The sequence below is a fragment of the Rhinoderma darwinii genome, chromosome 11, assembly GCF_050947455.1.
Source record: "Rhinoderma darwinii isolate aRhiDar2 chromosome 11, aRhiDar2.hap1, whole genome shotgun sequence".
In the NCBI taxonomy this organism is placed as follows: domain Eukaryota; kingdom Metazoa; phylum Chordata; class Amphibia; order Anura; family Rhinodermatidae; genus Rhinoderma; species Rhinoderma darwinii.
This window is the reverse complement of record NC_134697.1, coordinates 101,366,128-101,387,156: the sequence shown is the minus strand read 5'-3', so window position 1 is coordinate 101,387,156 and position 21,029 is coordinate 101,366,128. Positions and strand designations below refer to the sequence as shown.

The 21,029-nt window shown below is 52.2% G+C and overlaps 1 protein-coding gene across 3 annotated transcripts in view; it reads right to left on the bottom strand.

Moving 5' to 3' along the window:
* Positions 1-2,415: 2,415 nt before the first annotated feature.
* The window catches only part of RNF20 (ring finger protein 20), a 122,599-nt gene continuing 103,985 nt past the window's right edge, over positions 2,416-21,029 (bottom strand). The window contains exons 10-20 of one of the 3 annotated variants that reach the window (XM_075842286.1): positions 20,834-21,013; positions 19,590-19,725; positions 18,271-18,401; positions 17,862-18,196; positions 17,079-17,196; positions 16,855-17,004; positions 16,401-16,613; positions 7,649-7,774; positions 7,370-7,510; positions 4,315-4,416; positions 2,416-4,228 (exon numbers count right to left, since the gene is read on the bottom strand). In XM_075842286.1, coding sequence (XP_075698401.1) covers positions 4,052-4,228; positions 4,315-4,416; positions 7,370-7,510; positions 7,649-7,774; positions 16,401-16,613; positions 16,855-17,004; positions 17,079-17,196; positions 17,862-18,196; positions 18,271-18,401; positions 19,590-19,725; positions 20,834-21,013 — 1,809 coding nt within the window. In that variant the 3' untranslated portion in view covers positions 2,416-4,051. Of the gene's footprint in view, positions 4,229-4,314; positions 4,417-7,369; positions 7,511-7,648; positions 7,775-16,400; positions 16,614-16,854; positions 17,005-17,078; positions 17,197-17,861; positions 18,197-18,270; positions 18,410-19,589; positions 19,726-20,833; positions 21,014-21,029 lie in introns of all 3 variants that reach the window. The other 2 variants (XM_075842287.1, XM_075842285.1) reach the window with 2 other exon arrangements.

The window sequence follows — 21,029 nt, the reverse complement described above, 5'->3', positions numbered from 1 at the left end:
TAGATGTCGGTTCGGCCATTTTCCGTCACCTTGAGCTTAGCCGGGTACAGAAGTTGGAAACGTATTCCCTTCTCATGCAGATGGCGACATATTTGCGTGAACGCCTTTCTTATCAATGAGACGGCTGAGGAGAAGTCCTGGAAGATGAGGAGTTTAGATCCCCTGACCTGCAGGTTCCTGGCCTGTCTATAAGCCCGTAAGACCCGTTCCTTGATCGCCCAGTTCAGATATTTCGCTATCACTGGGCGAGGTCTGCTCTCTCTCTCCCCGCGGGGGGCCAATTCTGTGAGCACGCTCAATGCTGAACGGGTCCGGTGTGAGATCCAGTTGGAGGGCGGACGGGAGGTCTGCCGTGAGAAGCTGCATGAGATCATCGCCCACAACACTTTCAGGAATTCCCACAAAGCGGAGGTTGTTCCGCCTGTCCCGGTTCTCCAGCTTATCTCTCAGGATGATTTCTGCGTTTTGGTGCTGAGCCACCGAGTTCTCCAGATCAGACACTGTGGTTTCACACGCCAGCACGCGCTTTTCCAGGTCCGCTATTTTTTGTGCGTTCGCTGTAATCTGCGCCAGTGCCGAGTTGATGAAGGTGTGAATCAGATCCAGTCTCCTGTCAAATAAAGGCATCAGTAAGCGAGACACCTCTTCCGCCACTGCAGTGGCATGATGATGATCCATGAGCGGGGAGGACATAGGACTGTCAGCCGGCGAGAGGTTCGGTGGAGTGATGTCACCGGAGTGTAGAAGTTCAGGTGAATGAGGACAGGACAGCGGTGCAGACGGAGTCTGAGGAGGTCGAGGCCCCTGTTTATCTTTACCGGTTATTCCCCTCGGCATTGTTTCTGGTTTAGGGTTGGTCCCTTGAGATTGCCTAGTAAGACGTGTCTATGAAGAAATTTGTCCATTATCAAGACAGGGAGAGAGATGGAAGGGCTGGATTAGGTCTGGCGGGTCGTCTCCTACATTGCAAGGTTACGGCATCAGCATGGCATCAGAATGTGCAATGTATAGAACAAAAAAGTGGTGCAACAGATAGGACTAGGACGACCACTAGATGGCAGCAACGTCACACGCATTCAGCTACAGACAATCAAAATGGCCGGCAACCTCCGGAAGGGGCCAGGCCACACAGATCCACCACGTTGCAGCGTCGGGTATAGGGTCTTCAGCTCTCTCCTGCGACCCCTATGAATGGGGATGATGTGCTCATCACAGTCCACCTCCGTGAGGCAACTGGGGGAGCCAAGATGGCCGACAGTCTCTGGGGCGGCGTGTCTCTCTGGAGACACTAAGGACTCCCGGAGCAGAAAAGAAGCAACTCCGGCGATGCAGGGGAGGATGTCCTGTCACCCACCTCGATAAGGAGGACAGCAGACCCCCGATGGCAGAGATGACAGCTGGATTCCCTGCACGATGCCTGGAGCCGAGGTAAGATGCAGCCACTCAGGATGCCCCGCCTCCGGAAGTCCCAGTCCTCATTTTTATTATAATATTGTCATTTTTTGTTCTTTTTATCTCATGATATTTATTATGCGCAGCGTAAAATGTTTTTGTTTTTATGGCACCGGTATTTCATCCATTTGGCCGCACTCCTCCCATCAGCCGGGGACATAGGAGATTTTCTCTGTGAAGGTCCCCGAGGCACTCGGCTCCACAGCAGCTCGTGTCATCATTGGTGGGAGTCTCCATTGCTTTTTGACTGTCCTCAGCACAAGTCTGCACGGCTAGAAGATCCTGATCATATTTACAGGGTGTCCATCGCTCCAACGTAATCGCCCGTTTTCTCTGTGATCGAGTGTGATTATAAAGTTTTACCTTCTTATGTTTTAGGATCCAGGAGAATTACAAAGAATAATTAATAACATGGAAGATCTCGGACTCAGAAAGATTGAAAGCCATCCAGCCATCCTCCACTACTGCGGGTCAGTGGCAGCAAATGCCTGTCAGCGCTGCAGCCGCAGATTGTCTTGGCAGGTTCCTTGAAGTACTGGTTGGGCACCAAACGTGGTCATCGTCTGCGGTCGATAAAAGTGAAGATATTGGATTTTTACGAGACTTTGTTGGCCGTAAATGTGATGAAAAGACAGCATCAGAAATCCTGAACTCTTCTTATGATCAGAGAGGTCCTCGTGGCGGGAGGACTGGTAGAACAATCCACGAGCCTCTTCTCATCCTCCACGCCGTATCAGCTAAACTGGTGTCCGGGCAGATGTCTAATGACGGGGTGTACCAGAGAGCTGTCTCGGGGGGAGCGTCGCTACGTGCTCAGCATCATCAGCGTCTACGACCCAGCGCCGGCTCCTCGGAGACTCTACCACAGGCACAACCTGCTCTGCAGAAAGGCTCTCAGTGTGAACACGGGGGAAACGCACCGTCATCCTCCCAATCTCTGAACCCAAAAATAACCAGAAACAATTACAGAAAAAGGAAATTTATTTACCCCTCAAAAAATACAGGCAGCTTTTCATAAAGAGGAGGAATCATCCTGTACGTCACATTCGTCTCTGCTATCACCAGAACTATCCGCTAGTATGACTATGTCGGCTTCCGTGGAGGGCCGCACCTCTGATCGCACCTCACTCACAACCGTCACCACGAACGCAGGAATTCACAGCAAACATGTCCGGGAAGAAGAAGATACCAAGTGATCGGATGCCCCATCCCCCGATGTGACCAGGCAGGGTGGTGGGGTACACGTGTGTGTGACGGGTATATGAGAGCGTCGTCTGCCACATCATAGCAAGTCCGACCATACACAATAGATCAGCCAACAGCAACTCCTCCCGATCCCCCAATACACATACAAGGACAATAAGCCGCTGCCAGACACCTGTTAGCTGCTTATCTCCCCTGAGAACCAGGCAAGGCCCGATCCCTCTAAACCCGGACATCTGCCTTGGGGAGAGTTGGAAGGCTCCGGATGGTTGGCGAATCGTCAGGTTCGGCCGACATTAATGTAATGTGTATGGAGACAAGACCGTCCTGATATCACTTCATAGCATTGTGTAGACCGGACGGTCAGACTTCACGTGTCACCCACAGCCTCCTGCCGATACGCCACAACTTATTCTAAGGTCAGCAATATATACATGGACTTGTACATGATGGCGATGGTTTTGTGGATTTCTGTAACCCCCCCCAGTCAATGTTGGGGGGCCGCATTACTAGGTCTGAATGCCGAGACCCCTGATGATCACGATGATTCCCTAGTACTGCGGCCTGTGTGTTATAGTGTTGGGCAGGGTCACCGCGGTACCGAGCAGACCCCTCCCCACTATATGGTGACCCTCCAGGCTGGAGCAATTACAAGAGTTACACGACAAGAGTAAAGAGGCCAAAAACAAAGAGCGGGGACTGGAGGCAAGTCCCTAAGAGATTCCATTCCAGATCCAGTGACAACTCTTGGGGATCACGGGGCGCCCCTCGTTAGTCAGGATTGGGTTTGTAATTCTTCTCTTCCCTGAGAGGTGCTCGCCGCCCCCCCGGCTGTGTAATACACCTGATCTTAGAGATAAGAATTACGAGGCTGTTCCAGAAACAGCGCCACTCCATGACCTATGTCTGGTATTGCAGCACAGCCCAATGCAGGTGAATGGAGCTGAGCTGCAATACCAGACACAGCCTATGGCCAAGAGCGGCGCTGTTTCTGGAAGACAGCAGCCATGTATTTCTATTCTCATAACGCCCTTGAACTCCTTCACCTCCCACCTCACCTATACTGTTCTATTCAGTGGTCCGCATCAGTTTTCACCGGCGATGCCCACGGATACAGGATTTCATTATATCGTGTAACAAGTCGGCAGTAGTGAGTTTCTGTTGTCCAGCTTGGTCCAGACCGCGTACATATTAATATCCTCGCCGCCCATCTCTATCACACGGAGACTGGGATGTGATAATCCGGCCGCCATTATAAATAAGCCACTAACACATAATCCCGGAGACGGTCCCTGCTGAGCGGCTCCTGCTAGTCTTATGTGATAGAGAGTATTACAATGTAGAGAGGTGGGCCGTGTGCGACGGGGGCGTCCATAACCAGCGACACGTCACCCATTCAGCCAATGTAAATGCGATGGAAGTCGTTGGCTCCGAAGGCGGCGTTGCATTTCGGGCACTTGCGCTGCCGCGTGTCGTATCTCGTCTTCACGCACTCAAAGCAGAAGACGTGGAAACATTTTGTTAGGACGGCGTCCATCTTGCGGGAGTTGCAGCACGGGCAGGTCAGGCGAGACTGCGGGAGACAGGGGGGTGAGGCATTAGGATGGCAATGATGTTTCCGGCAGGCGTTGGTTGGGCGCCGGTCATTGTGTTTCTTACCTTGCACTCTTTGATTTCTTCCATTAAGATTTTATCACAGGTCGGCACCAGATCCGGCTTCTTGGTGGATTCCAGTTTCTTCCTGAGTCGGGAGATGTCCTCCTGGAAGGAGTGGAGAGATTAACCCGACATCTTATACAACTCCCGGAATACTCGATACCACAATCCCAGGACACGAGGAGAATAACCAGCGGCGCTGTCCGTAACGCCCTGAGAAATCAATGGAGCGACCGCATGTAAGAACAGACACCTCTCCATTAATGCCGGAGTAGATGGGAGGACCCCAGCATATCCATCATTCATGGCGTAGCTTGTGGATATACTACACGTGCTTCAGATAAAAAGGTCCTCCTCCTCCTCCTCTCACAGGACATAGCCTTACAATATGCCCCCAATGTCCTATTGGCCGGGATCAGACCGCTAAAACCCACGCCCATCACTATCCAAGATCCAAGTCACTGTCTCAGTCAGCAGCGCACGCCTATTTCAGGGGGACACATGGACGCCCATGGTCTATAATGGGGTAAGAAAGCAGAGCAGAGCCGTCAGGAAACGGGGTGGTATGGCACTTCCCTAGCGCCGCTGCCACTTCATGGGCACAGGGTCATATCAGTCAGATATCCACTGATCAGACGGGAAACCCTAGTGACGTGCCTCCATATCTAGGACACAACCCCTTTAACTTTTTTTCGAACAAACTTGGAAGAGCCCTTTCACTGCTTGGCGACACGGCACATACACGAAGCGGGAGTATGGAGCGGGAGAATGGAGCGGGAGAATGGAGCGCGAGTATGGAGCGGGAGAATGGAGCGGGAGTATGGAGCTGGAATATGGAGCGGGAGTATGGAGCGGGAGTATGGAGCGGGAGAATGGAGCTGGAATATGGAGCGGGAGTATGGAGCGGGAGTATGGAGCGGGAGAATGGAGCGGGAGAATGGAGCGGGAGTATGGAGCGGGAGTATGGAGCGGGAGTATGGAGCGGGAGTATGGAGCGGGAGAATGGAGCGGGAGAATGGAGCGGGAGTATGGAGCGGGAGAATGGAGCGGGAGTATGGAGCGGGAGTATGGAGCGGGAGTATGGAGCGGGCTCCCGGGGTGAGCGGGAGTATGGAGCGGGAGAATGGAGCGGGAGTATGGAGCGGGAGTATGGAGCGGGAGTATGGAGCGGGAGTATGGAGCGCGAGTATGGAGCGGGAGTATGGAGCGGGAGTATGGAGCGGGAGTATGGAGCGGGAGTATGGAGCGGGAGTATGGAGCGGGAGAATGGAGCGGGAGAATGGAGCGGGAGAATGGAGCGGGAGAATGGAGCGGGAGTATGGAGCGGGAGTATGGAGCGGGAGTATGGAGCGGGAGAATGGAGCGGGAGTATGGAGCGGGAGTATGGAGCGGGAGAATGGAGCGGGAGAATGGAGCGGGAGTATGGAGCGGGAGAATGGAGCGGGAGTATGGAGCGGGAGTATGGAGCGGGAGTATGGAGCGGGCTCCCGGGGTGAGCGGGAGTATGGAGCGGGAGAATGGAGCGGGAGTATGGAGCGGGAGTATGGAGCGGGAGTATGGAGCGGGAGTATGGAGCGCGAGTATGGAGCGGGAGTATGGAGCGGGAGTATGGAGCGGGAGTATGGAGCGGGAGTATGGAGCGGGAGTATGGAGCGGGAGAATGGAGCGGGAGAATGGAGCGGGAGAATGGAGCGGGAGAATGGAGCGGGAGTATGGAGCGGGAGTATGGAGCGGGAGTATGGAGCGGGAGAATGGAGCGGGAGTATGGAGCGGGAGTATGGAGCGGGAGTATGGAGCGGGAGTATGGAGCGGGAGTATGGAGCGGGAGTATGGAGCGGGAGTATGGAGCGGGAATATGGAGCGGGAGTATGGAGCGGGAGTATGGAGCGGGAGAATGGAGCGGGAGTATGGAGCGGGAGAATGGAGCGGGAGAATGGAGCTGGAATATGGAGCGGGAGTATGGAGCGGGAGAATGGAGCGGGAGTATGGAGCGGGAGTATGGAGCGGGAGTATGGAGCGGGAGTATGGAGCGGGAGTATGGAGCTGGAATATGGAGCGGGAGTATGGAGCGGGAGTATGGAGCGGGAGAATGGAGCGGGAGTATGGAGCGGGAGAATGGAGCGGGAGAATGGAGCGGGAGAATGGAGCGGGAGAATGGAGCGGGAGTATGGAGCGGGAGTATGGAGCGGGAGTATGGAGCGGGAGTATGGAGCGGGAGAATGGAGCGGGAGTATGGAGCGGGAGTATGGAGCGGGAGTATGGAGCGGGAGTATGGAGCGGGAGTATGGAGCGGGAGTATGGAGCGGGAGTATGGAGCGGGAGTATGGAGCGGGAGTATGGAGCGGGAGTATGGAGCGGGAGTATGGAGCGGGAGTATGGAGCGGGAGTATGGAGCGGGAGTATGGAGCGGGAGTATGGAGCGGGAGTATGGAGCGGGAGTATGGAACGGGAGTATGGAGCGGGAGTATGGAGCGGGAGTATGGAGCGGTCTCACGGGCTGAGCGGGTGTCGCCTGTATGATAAAGCTGACACCTCGCTGCAGTATCTATCATCACTTACATTACGCTTGTTTAACCACTTAGATGCCGCGGTCAATAGCGTCCACAGCATCTAAGCCGTTAGAGAGGGGTGACCGCCTCTGATACCCATTGCGACCCCCCCTCACAATCGTGGGGCACGGATAGTTATCGAGGTAGCCTGTGGGCCTAATGAAGGCCGCTAGGTCCGCCATCTTTGTGCTCCTGTTAAGCCCGGATATCGCTGCATCAACAAAAAAAACATTATTTAACACAAAACAATAAACGGCAGCATTCCTGTCATCTGGTCGCCTCATCTCCAGATAAATGGAACAAAAAGTGATAAAAAAGTTGCATGTACCCCAAAACAGCACCAATAACAACTACAACTCACCCCGTAAATATCAAGCCCTCAAAGGACGGAAATATAAAGACAGTTATCCAAAAATTGTCTGCGTCTCCGAGGGGTTAATGGAGACAGACTGACTGAGATCCGGCATTGACAGGACAGATCTCTGAAGCAGCGGTGGATCCCGGGTTACCTGCGCCCTCTTGTAGTTGAACGCGTCCTTTTCCCGGCTCGCACTGTTCTCTATGATCTCCACCCGCAGGTCTTGCAGCTTTTTCTGGGACAGTTCCAGCTGAGTCCGCAGCTCCTCTGCTTGCTGTGAGGCGTCCACCGCCTGCCAAAAAACACATCAAGTATGATCAGTAGATACGACATGAGACTGACGGAGGAAGGCAGCGCCCGCCCGTTGGGGCCCGGTGCTCATCAGCAGGGACATGAATCAAGGACTATAGGCGGAGCGGTGTGCGGGTACCTTGCGCTTGCTTAGGTCCAGGGCCTGCGTGCGCAGCGTCAGCTCCTTTTCTCCAGTGCTGATGCTGCTCTGCAGAACATGCTCCTTCTCCTCCAACTTCCGGAGGACCTGCAGCTGAGCATCCACCTGCAAGGACAAGTCGTATGAGACGCCGACCGTCCAGACGCTGCTTCTTATTTATAGATACATTAGAAGTTCCGCTCGCACGCCTCCCCTACAGCAGCATCACCTCGTCTACTCATAGAAGAAGGGTAGAGCCCAGATCAGTCCTGTGCAATGTATCCATGGACTGACTAGGACTAACTATGGCATCACTCATGTGACCCCCCCTCACACACATCATGTGACCCCCCTCCCCCATACACATCATGTGACCCCCCCTCACACACATCATGTGACCCCCCCTCACACACATCATGTGACCCCCCCTCACACACATCATGTGACCCCCCTCCCCCATACACATCATGTGACCCCCCCTCACACACAACATGTGACCCCCCCTCACACACATCATGTGACCCCCCTCACACACATCATGTGACCCCCCTCCCCCATACACATCATGTGACCCCCCCTCACACACATCATGTGACCCCCCCTCACACACATCATGTGACCCCCCTCACACACATCATGTGACCCCCCTCCCTCACACACATCATGTGACCCCCCCCATCCCTCACACACATGTGACCCCTAACATTCAGTCAGCAGCAGGGTTACATGATATCCATCAACTAACTGACCAGGACGAATGGTGAAATAATGATCACAAAAACAACTTCACTTGTAAAACACGGCTGCCTGTCTCCTGTTGGGGTGTGTATATAACACGGCTGCCTGTCTCCTGTTGGTGTGTGTATATATAACACGGCTGCCTGTCTCCTGTTGGTGTGTGTATATAACACGGCTGCCTGTCTCCTGTTGGTGTGTGTATATAACACGGCTGCCTGTCTCCTGTTGGTGTGTATATAACACGGCTGCCTGTCTCCTGTTGGGGTGTATATAACACGGCTGCCTGTCTCCTGTTGGGGTGTATATAACACGGCTGCCTGTCTCCTGTTGGGGTGTATATATAACACAGCTGCCTGTCTCCTGTTGGTGTGTATATATAACACGGCTGCCTGTCTCCTGTTGGGGTGTATATAACACGGCTGCCTGTCTCCTGTTGGGGTGTGTATATAACACGGCTGCCTGTCTCCTGTTGGGGTGTATATAACACGGCTGCCTGTCTCCTGTTGGTGTGTATATAACACGGCTGCCTGTCTCCTGTTGGTGTGTGTATATAACACGGCTGCCTGTCTCCTGTTGGGGTGTATATAACACGGCTGCCTGTCTCCTGTTGGGGTGTATATAACACGGCTGCCTGTCTCCTGTTGGTGTGTATATATAACACGGCTGCCTGTCTCCTGTTGGTGTGTGTATATAACACGGCTGCCTGTCTCCTGTTGGTGTGTGTATATAACACGGCTGCCTGTCTCCTGTTGGTGTGTATATAACACGGCTGCCTGTCTCCTGTTGGTGTGTGTATATAACACGGCTGCCTGTCTCCTGTTGGTGTGTGTATATAACACGGCTGCCTGTCTCCTGTTGGTGTGTGTATATAACACGGCTGCCTGTCTCCTGTTGGGGTGTGTATATAACACGGCTGCCTGTCTCCTGTTGGTGTGTGTATATAACACGGCTGCCTGTCTCCTGTTGGTGTGTGTATATAACACGGCTGCCTGTCTCCTGTTGGGGTGTGTATATAACACGGCTGCCTGTCTCCTGTTGGGGTGTATATAACACGGCTGCCTGTCTCCTGTTGGTGTGTGTATATAACACGGCTGCCTGTCTCCTGTTGGGGTGTGTATATAACACGGCTGCCTGTCTCCTGTTGGGGTGTGTATATATAACACGGCTGCCTGTCTCCTGTTGGTGTGTGTATATAACACGGCTGCCTGTCTCCTGTTGGTGTGTATATAACACGGCCGCCTGTCTCCTGTTGGGGTGTGTATATAACACGGCTGCCTGTCTCCTGTTGGGGTGTATATAACACGGCTGCCTGTCTCCTGTTGGTGTGTATATAACACGGCCGCCTGTCTCCTGTTGGGGTGTGTATATAACACGGCTGCCTGTCTCCTGTTGGGGTGTGTATATAACACGGCTGCCTGTCTCCTGTTGGTGTGTATATAACACGGCTGCCTGTCTCCTGTTGGTGTGTATATAACACGGCTGCCTGTCTCCTGTTGGTGTGTGTATATATAACACGGCTGCCTGTCTCCTGTTGGGGTGTATATAACACGGCTGCCTGTCTCCTGTTGGGGTGTGTATATAACACGGCTGCCTGTCTCCTGTTGGTGTGTATATAACACGGCTGCCTGTCTCCTGTTGGGGTGTGTATATAACACGGCTGCCTGTCTCCTGTTGGTGTGTGTATATAACACGGCTGCCTGTCTCCTGTTGGTGTGTGTATATAACACGGCTGCCTGTCTCCTGTTGGTGTGTGTATATAACACGGCTGCCTGTCTCCTGTTGGTGTGTATATAACACGGCTGCCTGTCTCCTGTTGGGGTGTGTATATAACACGGCTGCCTGTCTCCTGTTGGTGTGTGTATATAACACGGCTGCCTGTCTCCTGTTGGGGTGTGTATATAACACGGCTGCCTGTCTCCTGTTGGGGTGTGTATATAACACGGCTGCCTGTCTCCTGTTGGTGTGTGTATATAACACGGCTGCCTGTCTCCTGTTGGTGTGTGTATATAACACGGCTGCCTGTCTCCTGTTGGTGTGTATATAACACGGCTGCCTGTCTCCTGTTGGTGTGTATATAACACGGCCGCCTGTCTCCTGTTGGGGTGTGTATATAACACGGCTGCCTGTCTCCTGTTGGGGTGTGTATATAACACGGCTGCCTGTCTCCTGTTGGTGTGTATATAACACGGCTGCCTGTCTCCTGTTGGTGTGTGTATATATAACACGGCTGCCTGTCTCCTGTTGGGGTGTATATAACACGGCTGCCTGTCTCCTGTTGGGGTGTGTATATAACACGGCTGCCTGTCTCCTGTTGGTGTGTATATAACACGGCTGCCTGTCTCCTGTTGGGGTGTGTATATAACACGGCTGCCTGTCTCCTGTTGGTGTGTGTATATAACACGGCTGCCTGTCTCCTGTTGGGGTGTGTATATAACACGGCTGCCTGTCTCCTGTTGGTGTGTGTATATAACACGGCTGCCTGTCTCCTGTTGGTGTGTATATAACACGGCTGCCTGTCTCCTGTTGGGGTGTGTATATAACACGGCTGCCTGTCTCCTGTTGGTGTGTGTATATAACACGGCTGCCTGTCTCCTGTTGGGGTGTGTATATATAACACGGCTGCCTGTCTCCTGTTGGGGTGTGTATATAACACGGCTGCCTGTCTCCTGTTGGTGTGTGTATATAACACGGCTGCCTGTCTCCTGTTGGGGTGTATATAACACGGCTGCCTGTCTCCTGTTGGTGTGTGTATATAACACGGCTGCCTGTCTCCTGTTGGTGTGTGTATATAACACGGCTGCCTGTCTCCTGTTGGTGTGTGTATATAACACGGCTGCCTGTCTCCTGTTGGTGTGTGTATATAACACGGCTGCCTGTCTCCTGTTGGTGTGTGTATATAACACGGCTGCCTGTCTCCTGTTGGTGTGTGTATATAACACGGCTGCCTGTCTCCTGTTGGGGTGTGTATATAACACGGCTGCCTGTCTCCTGTTGGTGTGTGTATATAACACGGCTGCCTGTCTCCTGTTGGTGTGTATATATAACACGGCTGCCTGTCTCCTGTTGGTGTGTATATATAACACGGCTGCCTGTCTCGTGTTGGTGTGTATATAACACGGCTGCCTGTCTCCTGTTGGTGTGTATATAACACGGCTGCCTGTCTCCTGTTGGTGTGTGTATATAACACGGCTGCCTGTCTCCTGTTGGGGTGTGTATATAACACGGCTGCCTGTCTCCTGTTGGTGTGTATATAACACGGCTGCCTGTCTCCTGTTGGTGTGTATATAACACGGCTGCCTGTCTCCTGTTGGGGTGTATATAACACGGCTGCCTGTCTCCTGTTGGGGTGTGTATATAACACGGCTGCCTGTCTCCTGTTGGTGTGTATATAACACGGCTGCCTGTCTCCTGTTGGTGTGTATATAACACGGCTGCCTGTCTCCTGTTGGGGTGTATATAACACGGCTGCCTGTCTCCTGTTGGGGTGTGTATATAACACGGCTGCCTGTCTCCTGTTGGTGTGTATAGAACACGGCTGCCTGTCTCCTGTTGGTGTGTATATAACACGGCTACCTGTCTCCTGTTGGTGTGTATATAACACGGCTGCCTGTCTCCTGTTGGTGTGTATATAACACGGCTGCCTGTCTCCTGTTGGTGTGTGTATATAACACGGCTGCCTGTCTCCTGTTGGGGTGTGTATATATAACACGGCTGCCTGTCTCCTGTTGGTGTGTGTATATAACACGGCTGCCTGTCTCCTGTTGGGGTGTGTATATAACACGGCTGCCTGTCTCCTGTTGGTGTGTGTATATATAACACGACTGCCTGTCTCCTGTTGGTGTGTGTATATAACACGGCTGCCTGTCTCCTGTTGGGGTGTGTATATAACACGGCTGCCTGTCTCCTGTTGGTGTGTATATAACACGGCTGCCTGTCTCCTGTTGGGGTGTGTATATAACACGGCTGCCTGTCTCCTGTTGGGGTGTGTATATAACACGGCCGCCTGTCTCCTGTTGGTGTGTGTATATAACACGGCTGCCTGTCTCCTGTTGGTGTGTGTATATAACACGGCTGCCTGTCTCCTGTTGGTGTGTGTATATAACACGGCTGCCTGTCTCCTGTTGGGGTGTGTATATAACACGGCCGCCTGTCTCCTGTTGGGGTGTGTATATAACACGGCCGCCTGTCTCCTGTTGGTGTGTGTATATAACACGGCCGCCTGTCTCCTGTTGGTGTGTATATAACACGGCCGCCTGTCTCCTGTTGGTGTGTATATAACACGGCTGCCTGTCTCCTGTTGGTGTGTATATAACACGGCTGCCTGTCTCCTGTTGGTGTGTGTATATAACACGGCTGCCTGTCTCCTGTTGGTGTGTGTATATAACACGGCTGCCTGTCTCCTGTTGGTGTGTGTATATAACACGGCTGCCTGTCTCCTGTTGGTGTGTGTATATAACACGGCTGCCTGTCTCCTGTTGGTGTGTATATAACACGGCTGCCTGTCTCCTGTTGGTGTGTGTGTATAACACGGCTGCCTGTCTCCTGTTGGTGTGTATATAACACGGCTGCCTGTCTCCTGTTGGTGTGTGTATATAACACGGCTGCCTGTCTCCTGTTGGGGTGTGTATATATAACACGGCTGCCTGTCTCCTGTTGGTGTGTGTATATAACACGGCTGCCTGTCTCCTGTTGGGGTGTGTATATAACACGGCTGCCTGTCTCCTGTTGGGGTGTATATAACACGGCTGCCTGTCTCCTGTTGGTGTGTATATAACACCGCTGCCTGTCTCCTGTTGGTGTGTGTATATAACACGGCTGCCTGTCTCCTGTTGGTGTGTGTATATAACACGGCTGCCTGTCTCCTGTTGGTGTGTATATAACACGGCTGCCTGTCTCCTGTTGGTGTGTATATAACACCGCTGCCTGTCTCCTGTTGGTGTGTGTATATAACACGGCTGCCTGTCTCCTGTTGGGGTGTGTATATAACACGGCTGCCTGTCTCCTGTTGGGGTGTATATAACACGGCTGCCTGTCTCCTGTTGGTGTGTATATAACACGGCTGCCTGTCTCCTGTTGGTGTGTGTATATAACACGGCTGCCTGTCTCCTGTTGGTGTGTGTATATAACACGGCTGCCTGTCTCCTGTTGGTGTGTGTATATAACACGGCTGCCTGTCTCCTGTTGGTGTGTGTATATAACACGGCTGCCTGTCTCCTGTTGGGGTGTGTATATAACACGGCTGCCTGTCTCCTGTTGGGGTGTGTATATAACACGGCTGCCTGTCTCCTGTTGGTGTGTGTATATAACACGGCTGCCTGTCTCCTGTTGGTGTGTGTATATAACACGGCTGCCTGTCTCCTGTTGGGGTGTATATAACACGGCTGCCTGTCTCCTGTTGGTGTGTGTATATAACACGGCTGCCTGTCTCCTGTTGGTGTGTGTATATAACACGGCTGCCTGTCTCCTGTTGGTGTGTATATAACACGGCTGCCTGTCTCCTGTTGGTGTGTATATAACACGGCTGCCTGTCTCTAGGGGGTGTGTATACCATGGCTGCCTGTCTCTAGGGGGTGTGTATACCATGGCTGCCTGTCTCTAGGTGGTGTGTATACCATGGCTGCCTGTCTCTAGGGGGTGTGTATACCATGGCTGCCTGTCTCTAGGGGGTGTGTATACCATGGCTGCCTGTCTCTAGGGGGTGTGTATACCATGGCTGCCGGTCTCTAGGTGGTGTGTATACCATGGCTGCCGGTCTCTAGGTGGTGTGTATACCATGGCTGCCTGCCTCTAGGGGATGTGTATACCATGGCTGCCTGCCTCTAGGGGATGTGTATACCATGGCTGCCGGTCTCTAGGGGGTGTGTATACCATGGCTGCCGGTCTCTAGGGGGAGTGTATAGCATGGCTGCCTGTCTCTAGGTGGTGTGTATACCATGGCTGCCTGTCTCTAGGTGGTGTGTATACCATGGCTGCCTGTCTCTAGGGGGTGTGTATACCATGGCTGCCTGTCTCTAGGGGGTGTGTATAATATGGCTGCCTGTCTCTAGGGGGTGTGTATACCATGGCTGCCTGTCTCTAGGGGGTGTGTATACCATGGCTGCCTGTCTCTAGGTGGTGTGTATACCATGGCTGCCTGCCTCTAGGGGGTGTGTATACCATGGCTGCCTGCCTCTAGGGGATGTGTATACCATGGCTGCCTGCCTCTAGGGGATGTGTATACCATGGCTGCCGGTCTCTAGGGGGTGTGTATACCATGGCTGCCGGTCTCTAGGGGGAGTGTATAGCATGGCTGCCTGTCTCTAGGTGGTGTATACCATGGCTGCCTGTCTCTAGGGGGTGTGTATACCATGGCTGCCTGTCTCTAGGGGGTGTGTATAATATGGCTGCCTGTCTCTAGGGGGTGTGTATACCATGGCTGCCTGTCTCTAGGGGGTGTGTATACCATGGCTGCCTGTCTCTAGGGGGTGTGTATACCATGGCTGCCTGTCTCTAGGGGGTGTGTATACCATGGCTGCCTGTCTCTAGGGGGTGTGTATACCATGGCTGCCTGTCTCTAGGGGGTGTGTATACCATGGCTGCCTGCCTCTAGGGGGTGTGTATACCATGGCTGCCTGCCTCTAGGGGATGTGTATACCATGGCTGCCTGCCTCTAGGGGATGTGTATACCATGGCTGCCTGTCTCTAGGGGGTGTGTTTACCATGGCTGCCTGTCTCTAGGTGGTGTGTATACCATGGCTGCCTGTCTCTAGGGGGTGTGTATACCATGGCTGCCTGTCTCTAGGGGGTGTGTATACCACGGCTGCCGGTCTCTAGGTGGTGTGTATACCATGGCTGCCTGTCTCTAGGGGGTGTGTATACCATGGCTGCCTGTCTCTAGGGGGTGTGTATACCATGGCTGCCGGTCTCTAGGTGGTGTGTATACCATGGCTGCCTGCCTCTAGGGGGTGTGTATACCATGGCTGCCTGTCTCTAGGTGGTGTGTATACCATGGCTGCCTGTCTCTAGGTGGTGTGTATACCATGGCTGCCTGTCTCTAGGGGGTGTGTATACCATGGCTGCCGGTCTCTAGGTGGTGTGTATACCATGGCTGCCTGTCTCTAGGGGGTGTGTATACCATGGCTGCCGGTCTCTAGGTGGTGTGTATACCATGGCTGCCTGTCTCTAGGGGGTGTGTATACCATGGCTGCCGGTCTCTAGGTGGTGTGTATACCATGGCTGCCTGCCTCTAGGTGGTGTGTATACCATGGCTGCCTGTCTCTAGGGGGTGTGTATACCATGGCTGCCTGTCTCTAGGTGGTGTGTATACCATGGCTGCCTGTCTCTAGGGGGTGTGTATACCATGGCTGCCGGTCTCTAGGTGGTGTGTATACCATGGCTGCCTGTCTCTAGGTGGTGTGTATACCATGGCTGCCTGTCTCTAGGGGGTGTGTATACCATGGCTGCCTGCCTCTAGGGGGTGTGTATACCATGGCTGCCTGTCTCTAGGGGGTGTGTATACCATGCTAAAAAAAGCAAAACATTTTTTCTCTGTCATCATATTTTGTGACCCTAAACCTTTATTTCTCAGATGATGGATCGGTGTGAGGGCTTGTTTTTTTCGGGGGTGAGTTGCCGTTTTTATTGCTACCAGTTTCGGTTGCATATGACTTTTTATTTCATTTTTTGGGGAGGTGAGGTGACCAAAATACAGCTATTCTGGCGGTTTTCTTTTTTACGGCGTTCATTGTGTGGGATAAATAACTTTATACTTTTATGGGTACGGTGCTACCACTTATGTGGGCCGTGTAAACCAACGCCAATCAACGAGACAGCGCTCCCGTTCACAAGGATCTATGTTTGGGGACGGGTGCTTGTTACGATCGCTGGTCCTCATACATTTCCGTCATATCGGCAGCGCGTCTCCCCGTTTACACAGGGCAATGATCGGGAACGTTCTGTGATCGCTCGTTTGCTTGATCATTGGCCCCATTGGCGGTCTGGTCGCGGGGAGGGCGTTTCCATCTCGGGTTGGTACCTGTGTCCGCAGGGTGAGCAGTTGATCGGCTAGTTCTTCCTTCTCCTCCTTGAGAAGTTTATGGATCTGGTTGGATTTGATCCTTTCGGACATCAGCTTGAAGTTGGCGTCATCCTTCTCCCTCAGCTGCTGCATTAGACGGATATTCTGCTCCTGCATATCCTCAAACGCCTGGCCGGTGACGTCCATTTCTGACAGCAAAGCGTCCTCCTCCTGACAGGCGAAAACATACAAACTTACTCAATATGGGCAAAATTTGGGAAAACTAAACGAGCGAGTTAATGGAGAGGGGAGGGGGGTCCCTATTCAGTGCCCTCAGCACGTCTCGCTCTGGAGGACCCAGCATGTCCGTGCACAGCCCGCCCATCGTGTCATTCTTGACGATGCTGCCAGGTCCCCCCCACACTGGGCGGCCGCCGTCCATAGTTGGACGTTCCGTATCATTTGCGCTCACTTGTTTGGCTGTGGACAGTCTCTTCTGCAGAACCTCTGTCTGTTCCTCCGCCGCTCTCATCCGGCGCAATGCGTCCTCATCCGCCATTTTTTTGCTGTCCCTGCGCTCTCTCTCCTCCAGTTCCCTGTGCCGTTGGCGAAGTTCTTCCAGCTGAGAATAGAAAACCCAGGTAAACCCATGACCGTTCTAAATATAATAATGGCTTCCACTATTCGCCACCTTACCTCGGCTTTGCTCTTCCGCTCCGCTGCCATCAGTTGAACCTTGTCCCTTTGCTCTTTGGGTGCTGAACGATACATATCCAAGAGCAGTTTCATGTCTCGTAGAGATTCCTGTACTCGCCTAGTGCAAAGAAGAAATAGAAGATCAACAGGACTGGCAGAATAACGCAAGAGAATCGAGCAGCCAGATACAGCGTATGGATTATAAGCAGCCGATTGACATGACCCGCCAGATTTCCACTGAAGATAATGTCGACGCCTGGGGGCCACTCCCCTATTGGTGCGGGGGTAATACTTGTTGACCATACAATAAGCCAATAGCGAACAGGCAGCTTTAACCCGTTCCCTGACATGGACATATGTCGTACCTCCTAGCAGTGACCACACAGGTAGGAGAAACTACCCTATAGTTACAGAGGCTCCATCTAGAAAAAAAAATTGTATGTACCGATCACAAAATTTATGAGTAAATTGACAACTGGGTGTTACAATTCCCCTGGTCAATGAGGCGTGCCCAAACATACTTGGACACTGCCCAATAAGTGCTGATCGTGTTAGCCTGTGTAGGGACACACCCTATTGACTAGGGGAATGGTAACGCACTATTGACGATTTATTCATACATTTCCAGGAGGAATAATAGAGGAACGGCACAACACAACACAGAGTCCTAAGAAAAGAAGATACAGAATTGTTATTTCATTGGGAATGCAATCATTTACTAAAGCAGAGCTGTCAGGAGAGGTGACCGGTCCTCATCAGACACAATGATGGGTGTCCACTCACTTTAGCTCGGCCTTCATCTGTTTGACACTTTCTGCGTCCTTGCGTTTGGTGTCGGGTTCATGCTTGGACTTGTCCTTCGAGCTGTCTCCTCTGTCTTTCTCTCTCCCGCGCTCTCTTTCCCTGTCTTTTTCTCTTTCCCGCCGGTCTCTCTGCTGGTGCTGAGCTTGTGCTTCCTCCTCCTCACGTTTTACTAGGGGCTCTGGCTGAGAGGAGGTTGGAGTTGGGGGGGCACTCTCTTCAGGCTCTATCTTTATTTCCACCGTTTCTTCTTTGGGCTCCTCCAAGCTGGACTGTGCGGGCAGCAGGAAGAGGCCACTAGTAGTGCGGGCGCGGATCTGGAGGAGACAGAGGCGGTGTGGTCACGCAGATCATGCCCGGTAATCTCCGCTCGTCATCCTCGCTCACTTACCTTGTTGATGTCCACTTGGATTTCACGGAGACGCCTCTTGTAGCGCAGAACTTCACCCTTTAACTGATGGTTGTGGTTCTGTAAGCTGCTTATTAAATGCCTCATCTCCCGATTAATAGGACCTCCCAAAAATAAACCAAAAAAAGGAAATAAAAAAGGATTAACAACCTTAACCTTTTCTTGGTACATACCATTTATTTATTTTACCTTGTGCTTGGGGAAAAATGGCAAAAGTTTTTTTTTACAACTTTGAATATTTTTTACACTCCTAAATTTATTGAACTTTTTTTCTTTACACATTTTATTAGTTCCGCTAGGGGACTTGAACCAGCGATTATTAGATCGCTGCTACAATACACTGCAATACATGGATGAGTTACGGAAACAACGCAACACGCTGAGCTCCGCTGCTTCCGTAAACTCCCATAGTAGTGAATGGCAGTTACAGAAGCAGCGCAGCATGCGAGCCACGCGGTCTCCATAACTACTACTCAGTTGTATGGGAGTTACGGAAATAGTGTAGCTCAGCGTCTTACGCTGTTTCCGTAACTCGACCGTGTCTGCAGGTTTCTGAGCTACTGAGTTCCGGAAACAGCGTAGCTCGCGGTGCTATGCTGTTTCCGTAACTCCCGATCACCTAACCAGGAAGTGGCCGGGAAACAGCGAAGCGAGTAAGATAGAACGGGGGTTTAGGGGCACCGTTCTAGAGAGAGGTGCGGGTCACAGAGGTGGGACCCACATCTATCTAACATATGACGTATCCTGTGGATATGTCCTAAATGTCCTTCATGGGAAGACCCTTATAAATGCTGCGGTCGCTATTGACTGCGGCATTTAACTAGTTAAACAGCCAGGCACAGCGCCATCGCTGTTCCTGGCCGTTAGAGCAGCGTGTCAGCTGTAAAACACAGCGGCCCCCGGCAGTGTATGGAACGGGATCAGCGTGAGCCCGCTCCAAATATCATCCCCTCCCCGCTCCATGATGTGTCAGCACATCAAGGGTTGGGAAGGGGTTAAGTAAGAAGCGGTCAGGGGGCCCAGCGCTGCCGGGTCCCTTGACTACCGACTATAAGCTGCAGGGACTTTTTAGCAAGATTTATTCTTGCTAAAAACTTCGTCTGAAAATGACGGTATACATTGGCAGAAAATCCCAGCAATGTGTAGAAGACAAAGCCCTTTTAGAAGGGGCTGAATTATTTTTATAGGTCCCACATACAAAGACATGGGAGGGTTTCCAGTTATTTCATTTTCCTGTTCCCGAGGTTGGAAGGTCAGGATTCAGACCCCTCATTGTTACTCATCAGTAATATTATACTTACCAGCCTGTTCATTGGCCGCCAATGTCTGTTCAAACTCAATCCGGAGCATCTCGTACTCCTTCCTTACTTGTGCCAGAGTGTCTTCCAGCTGAATCACCTCAGTGCGCACCTTCTTCTGAAGAGACACCTCATCCCTCTGTAACCGGGGGGGGGGGGGGGAGAGTAGGGGTTAAGACCTCAGCACCCATAGTAGAGCCATAGAGGACAGCACAAGGGAACAGTACTAGGCTGCGCAGCGGAGTAACAATGTATTAACCCTTTCCATATCAAGGACGCGCGCTGTGACTAGAACATGAGGGCTGGAGCTTCCGAATGAGATCAGGATCAAGGTGCAATATTCGGGCAAAGCCGTCATTTTACGTTGGGAATCAAAAGTTTTACTTCCTCCAAGTGAGAGCAAGATCACAGCCGGTTACTTCCCTCACTGCCCCGTACAGCCTTCGCCTTCAAGTGATCCCGGGGCGTTTGATACGTGGGGGGGGGGGGGGGGGGGGATTTATTAAAGGTGTATTCTTGTCTCACACAATTATGGCATATCCCCAGAATACATTCTTATTTTTAGGAGGTGTTGTACATCTCAGGATCTGCTTTTATCTGCGTCATTAGCCCCTGGAGTAGCCCCTGACGTCACTGTCCTTATTTGGACATTGACATCAGGGGCTCCTCCAGTCTCGGAGTCCCCATCCAGAGCGCTTTGGATACTCTGGTGGGGGACTTCAGCATTGTAGCTTCTGACATCACTGTCCATATATAGACAGTGACATCAGGGGCTCTTCTAGTCGCGGAGTCCCCCGCCAGAGCACTTCCGATGCACTGGCCGGGGACTCCGGCATTGTAGCTCCTGACATCACTGTACATATATGGACAAAAAGAAGATGAGCCAGCACTACCAAATATTTGGATAGAGATCCTTTTATTCCACGTGTGTGCAACGTTTCAGCTCAGTGTGAGCCTCTCTCAAGCATATGGACATATATGGACAGTGACGTCAGGCGCTTCCTCTGCTTCAAGCACCACGGGGAGTTCGGGCGATGTATCCTATACAGTGGGATAAGTCTATACATCAGGACTCCTCCCATCATATACCTCCGGCGTAAGGAAAAGCTGCGACATGAACCAGGCCTAAACAGTACAAAATAGAAATCCGCTTACAGAGTGACTACTTCTTTACTCTAGACTACATTTCTGGGAAGGTTCTGTATTGCCCTCTGTATTGGCTGCTTTGTTACGTTTCGTGAAGTCACCTCAATGAGCTCATGCTGACGCTGGTGATTGGTGCGCGTTCCATGTAGGAGGGAGCGCGCCTCATCCAACTGGGCTTTAAACTGCAGAGATTCATTATACAAGACAGAAAACTGAGACTGCATGCATCGATATTCCGGAGACACACGCACGTTCTCCTCCACCGCGTTTGACAGCAAAGCCTGATGGGAAAAGAAA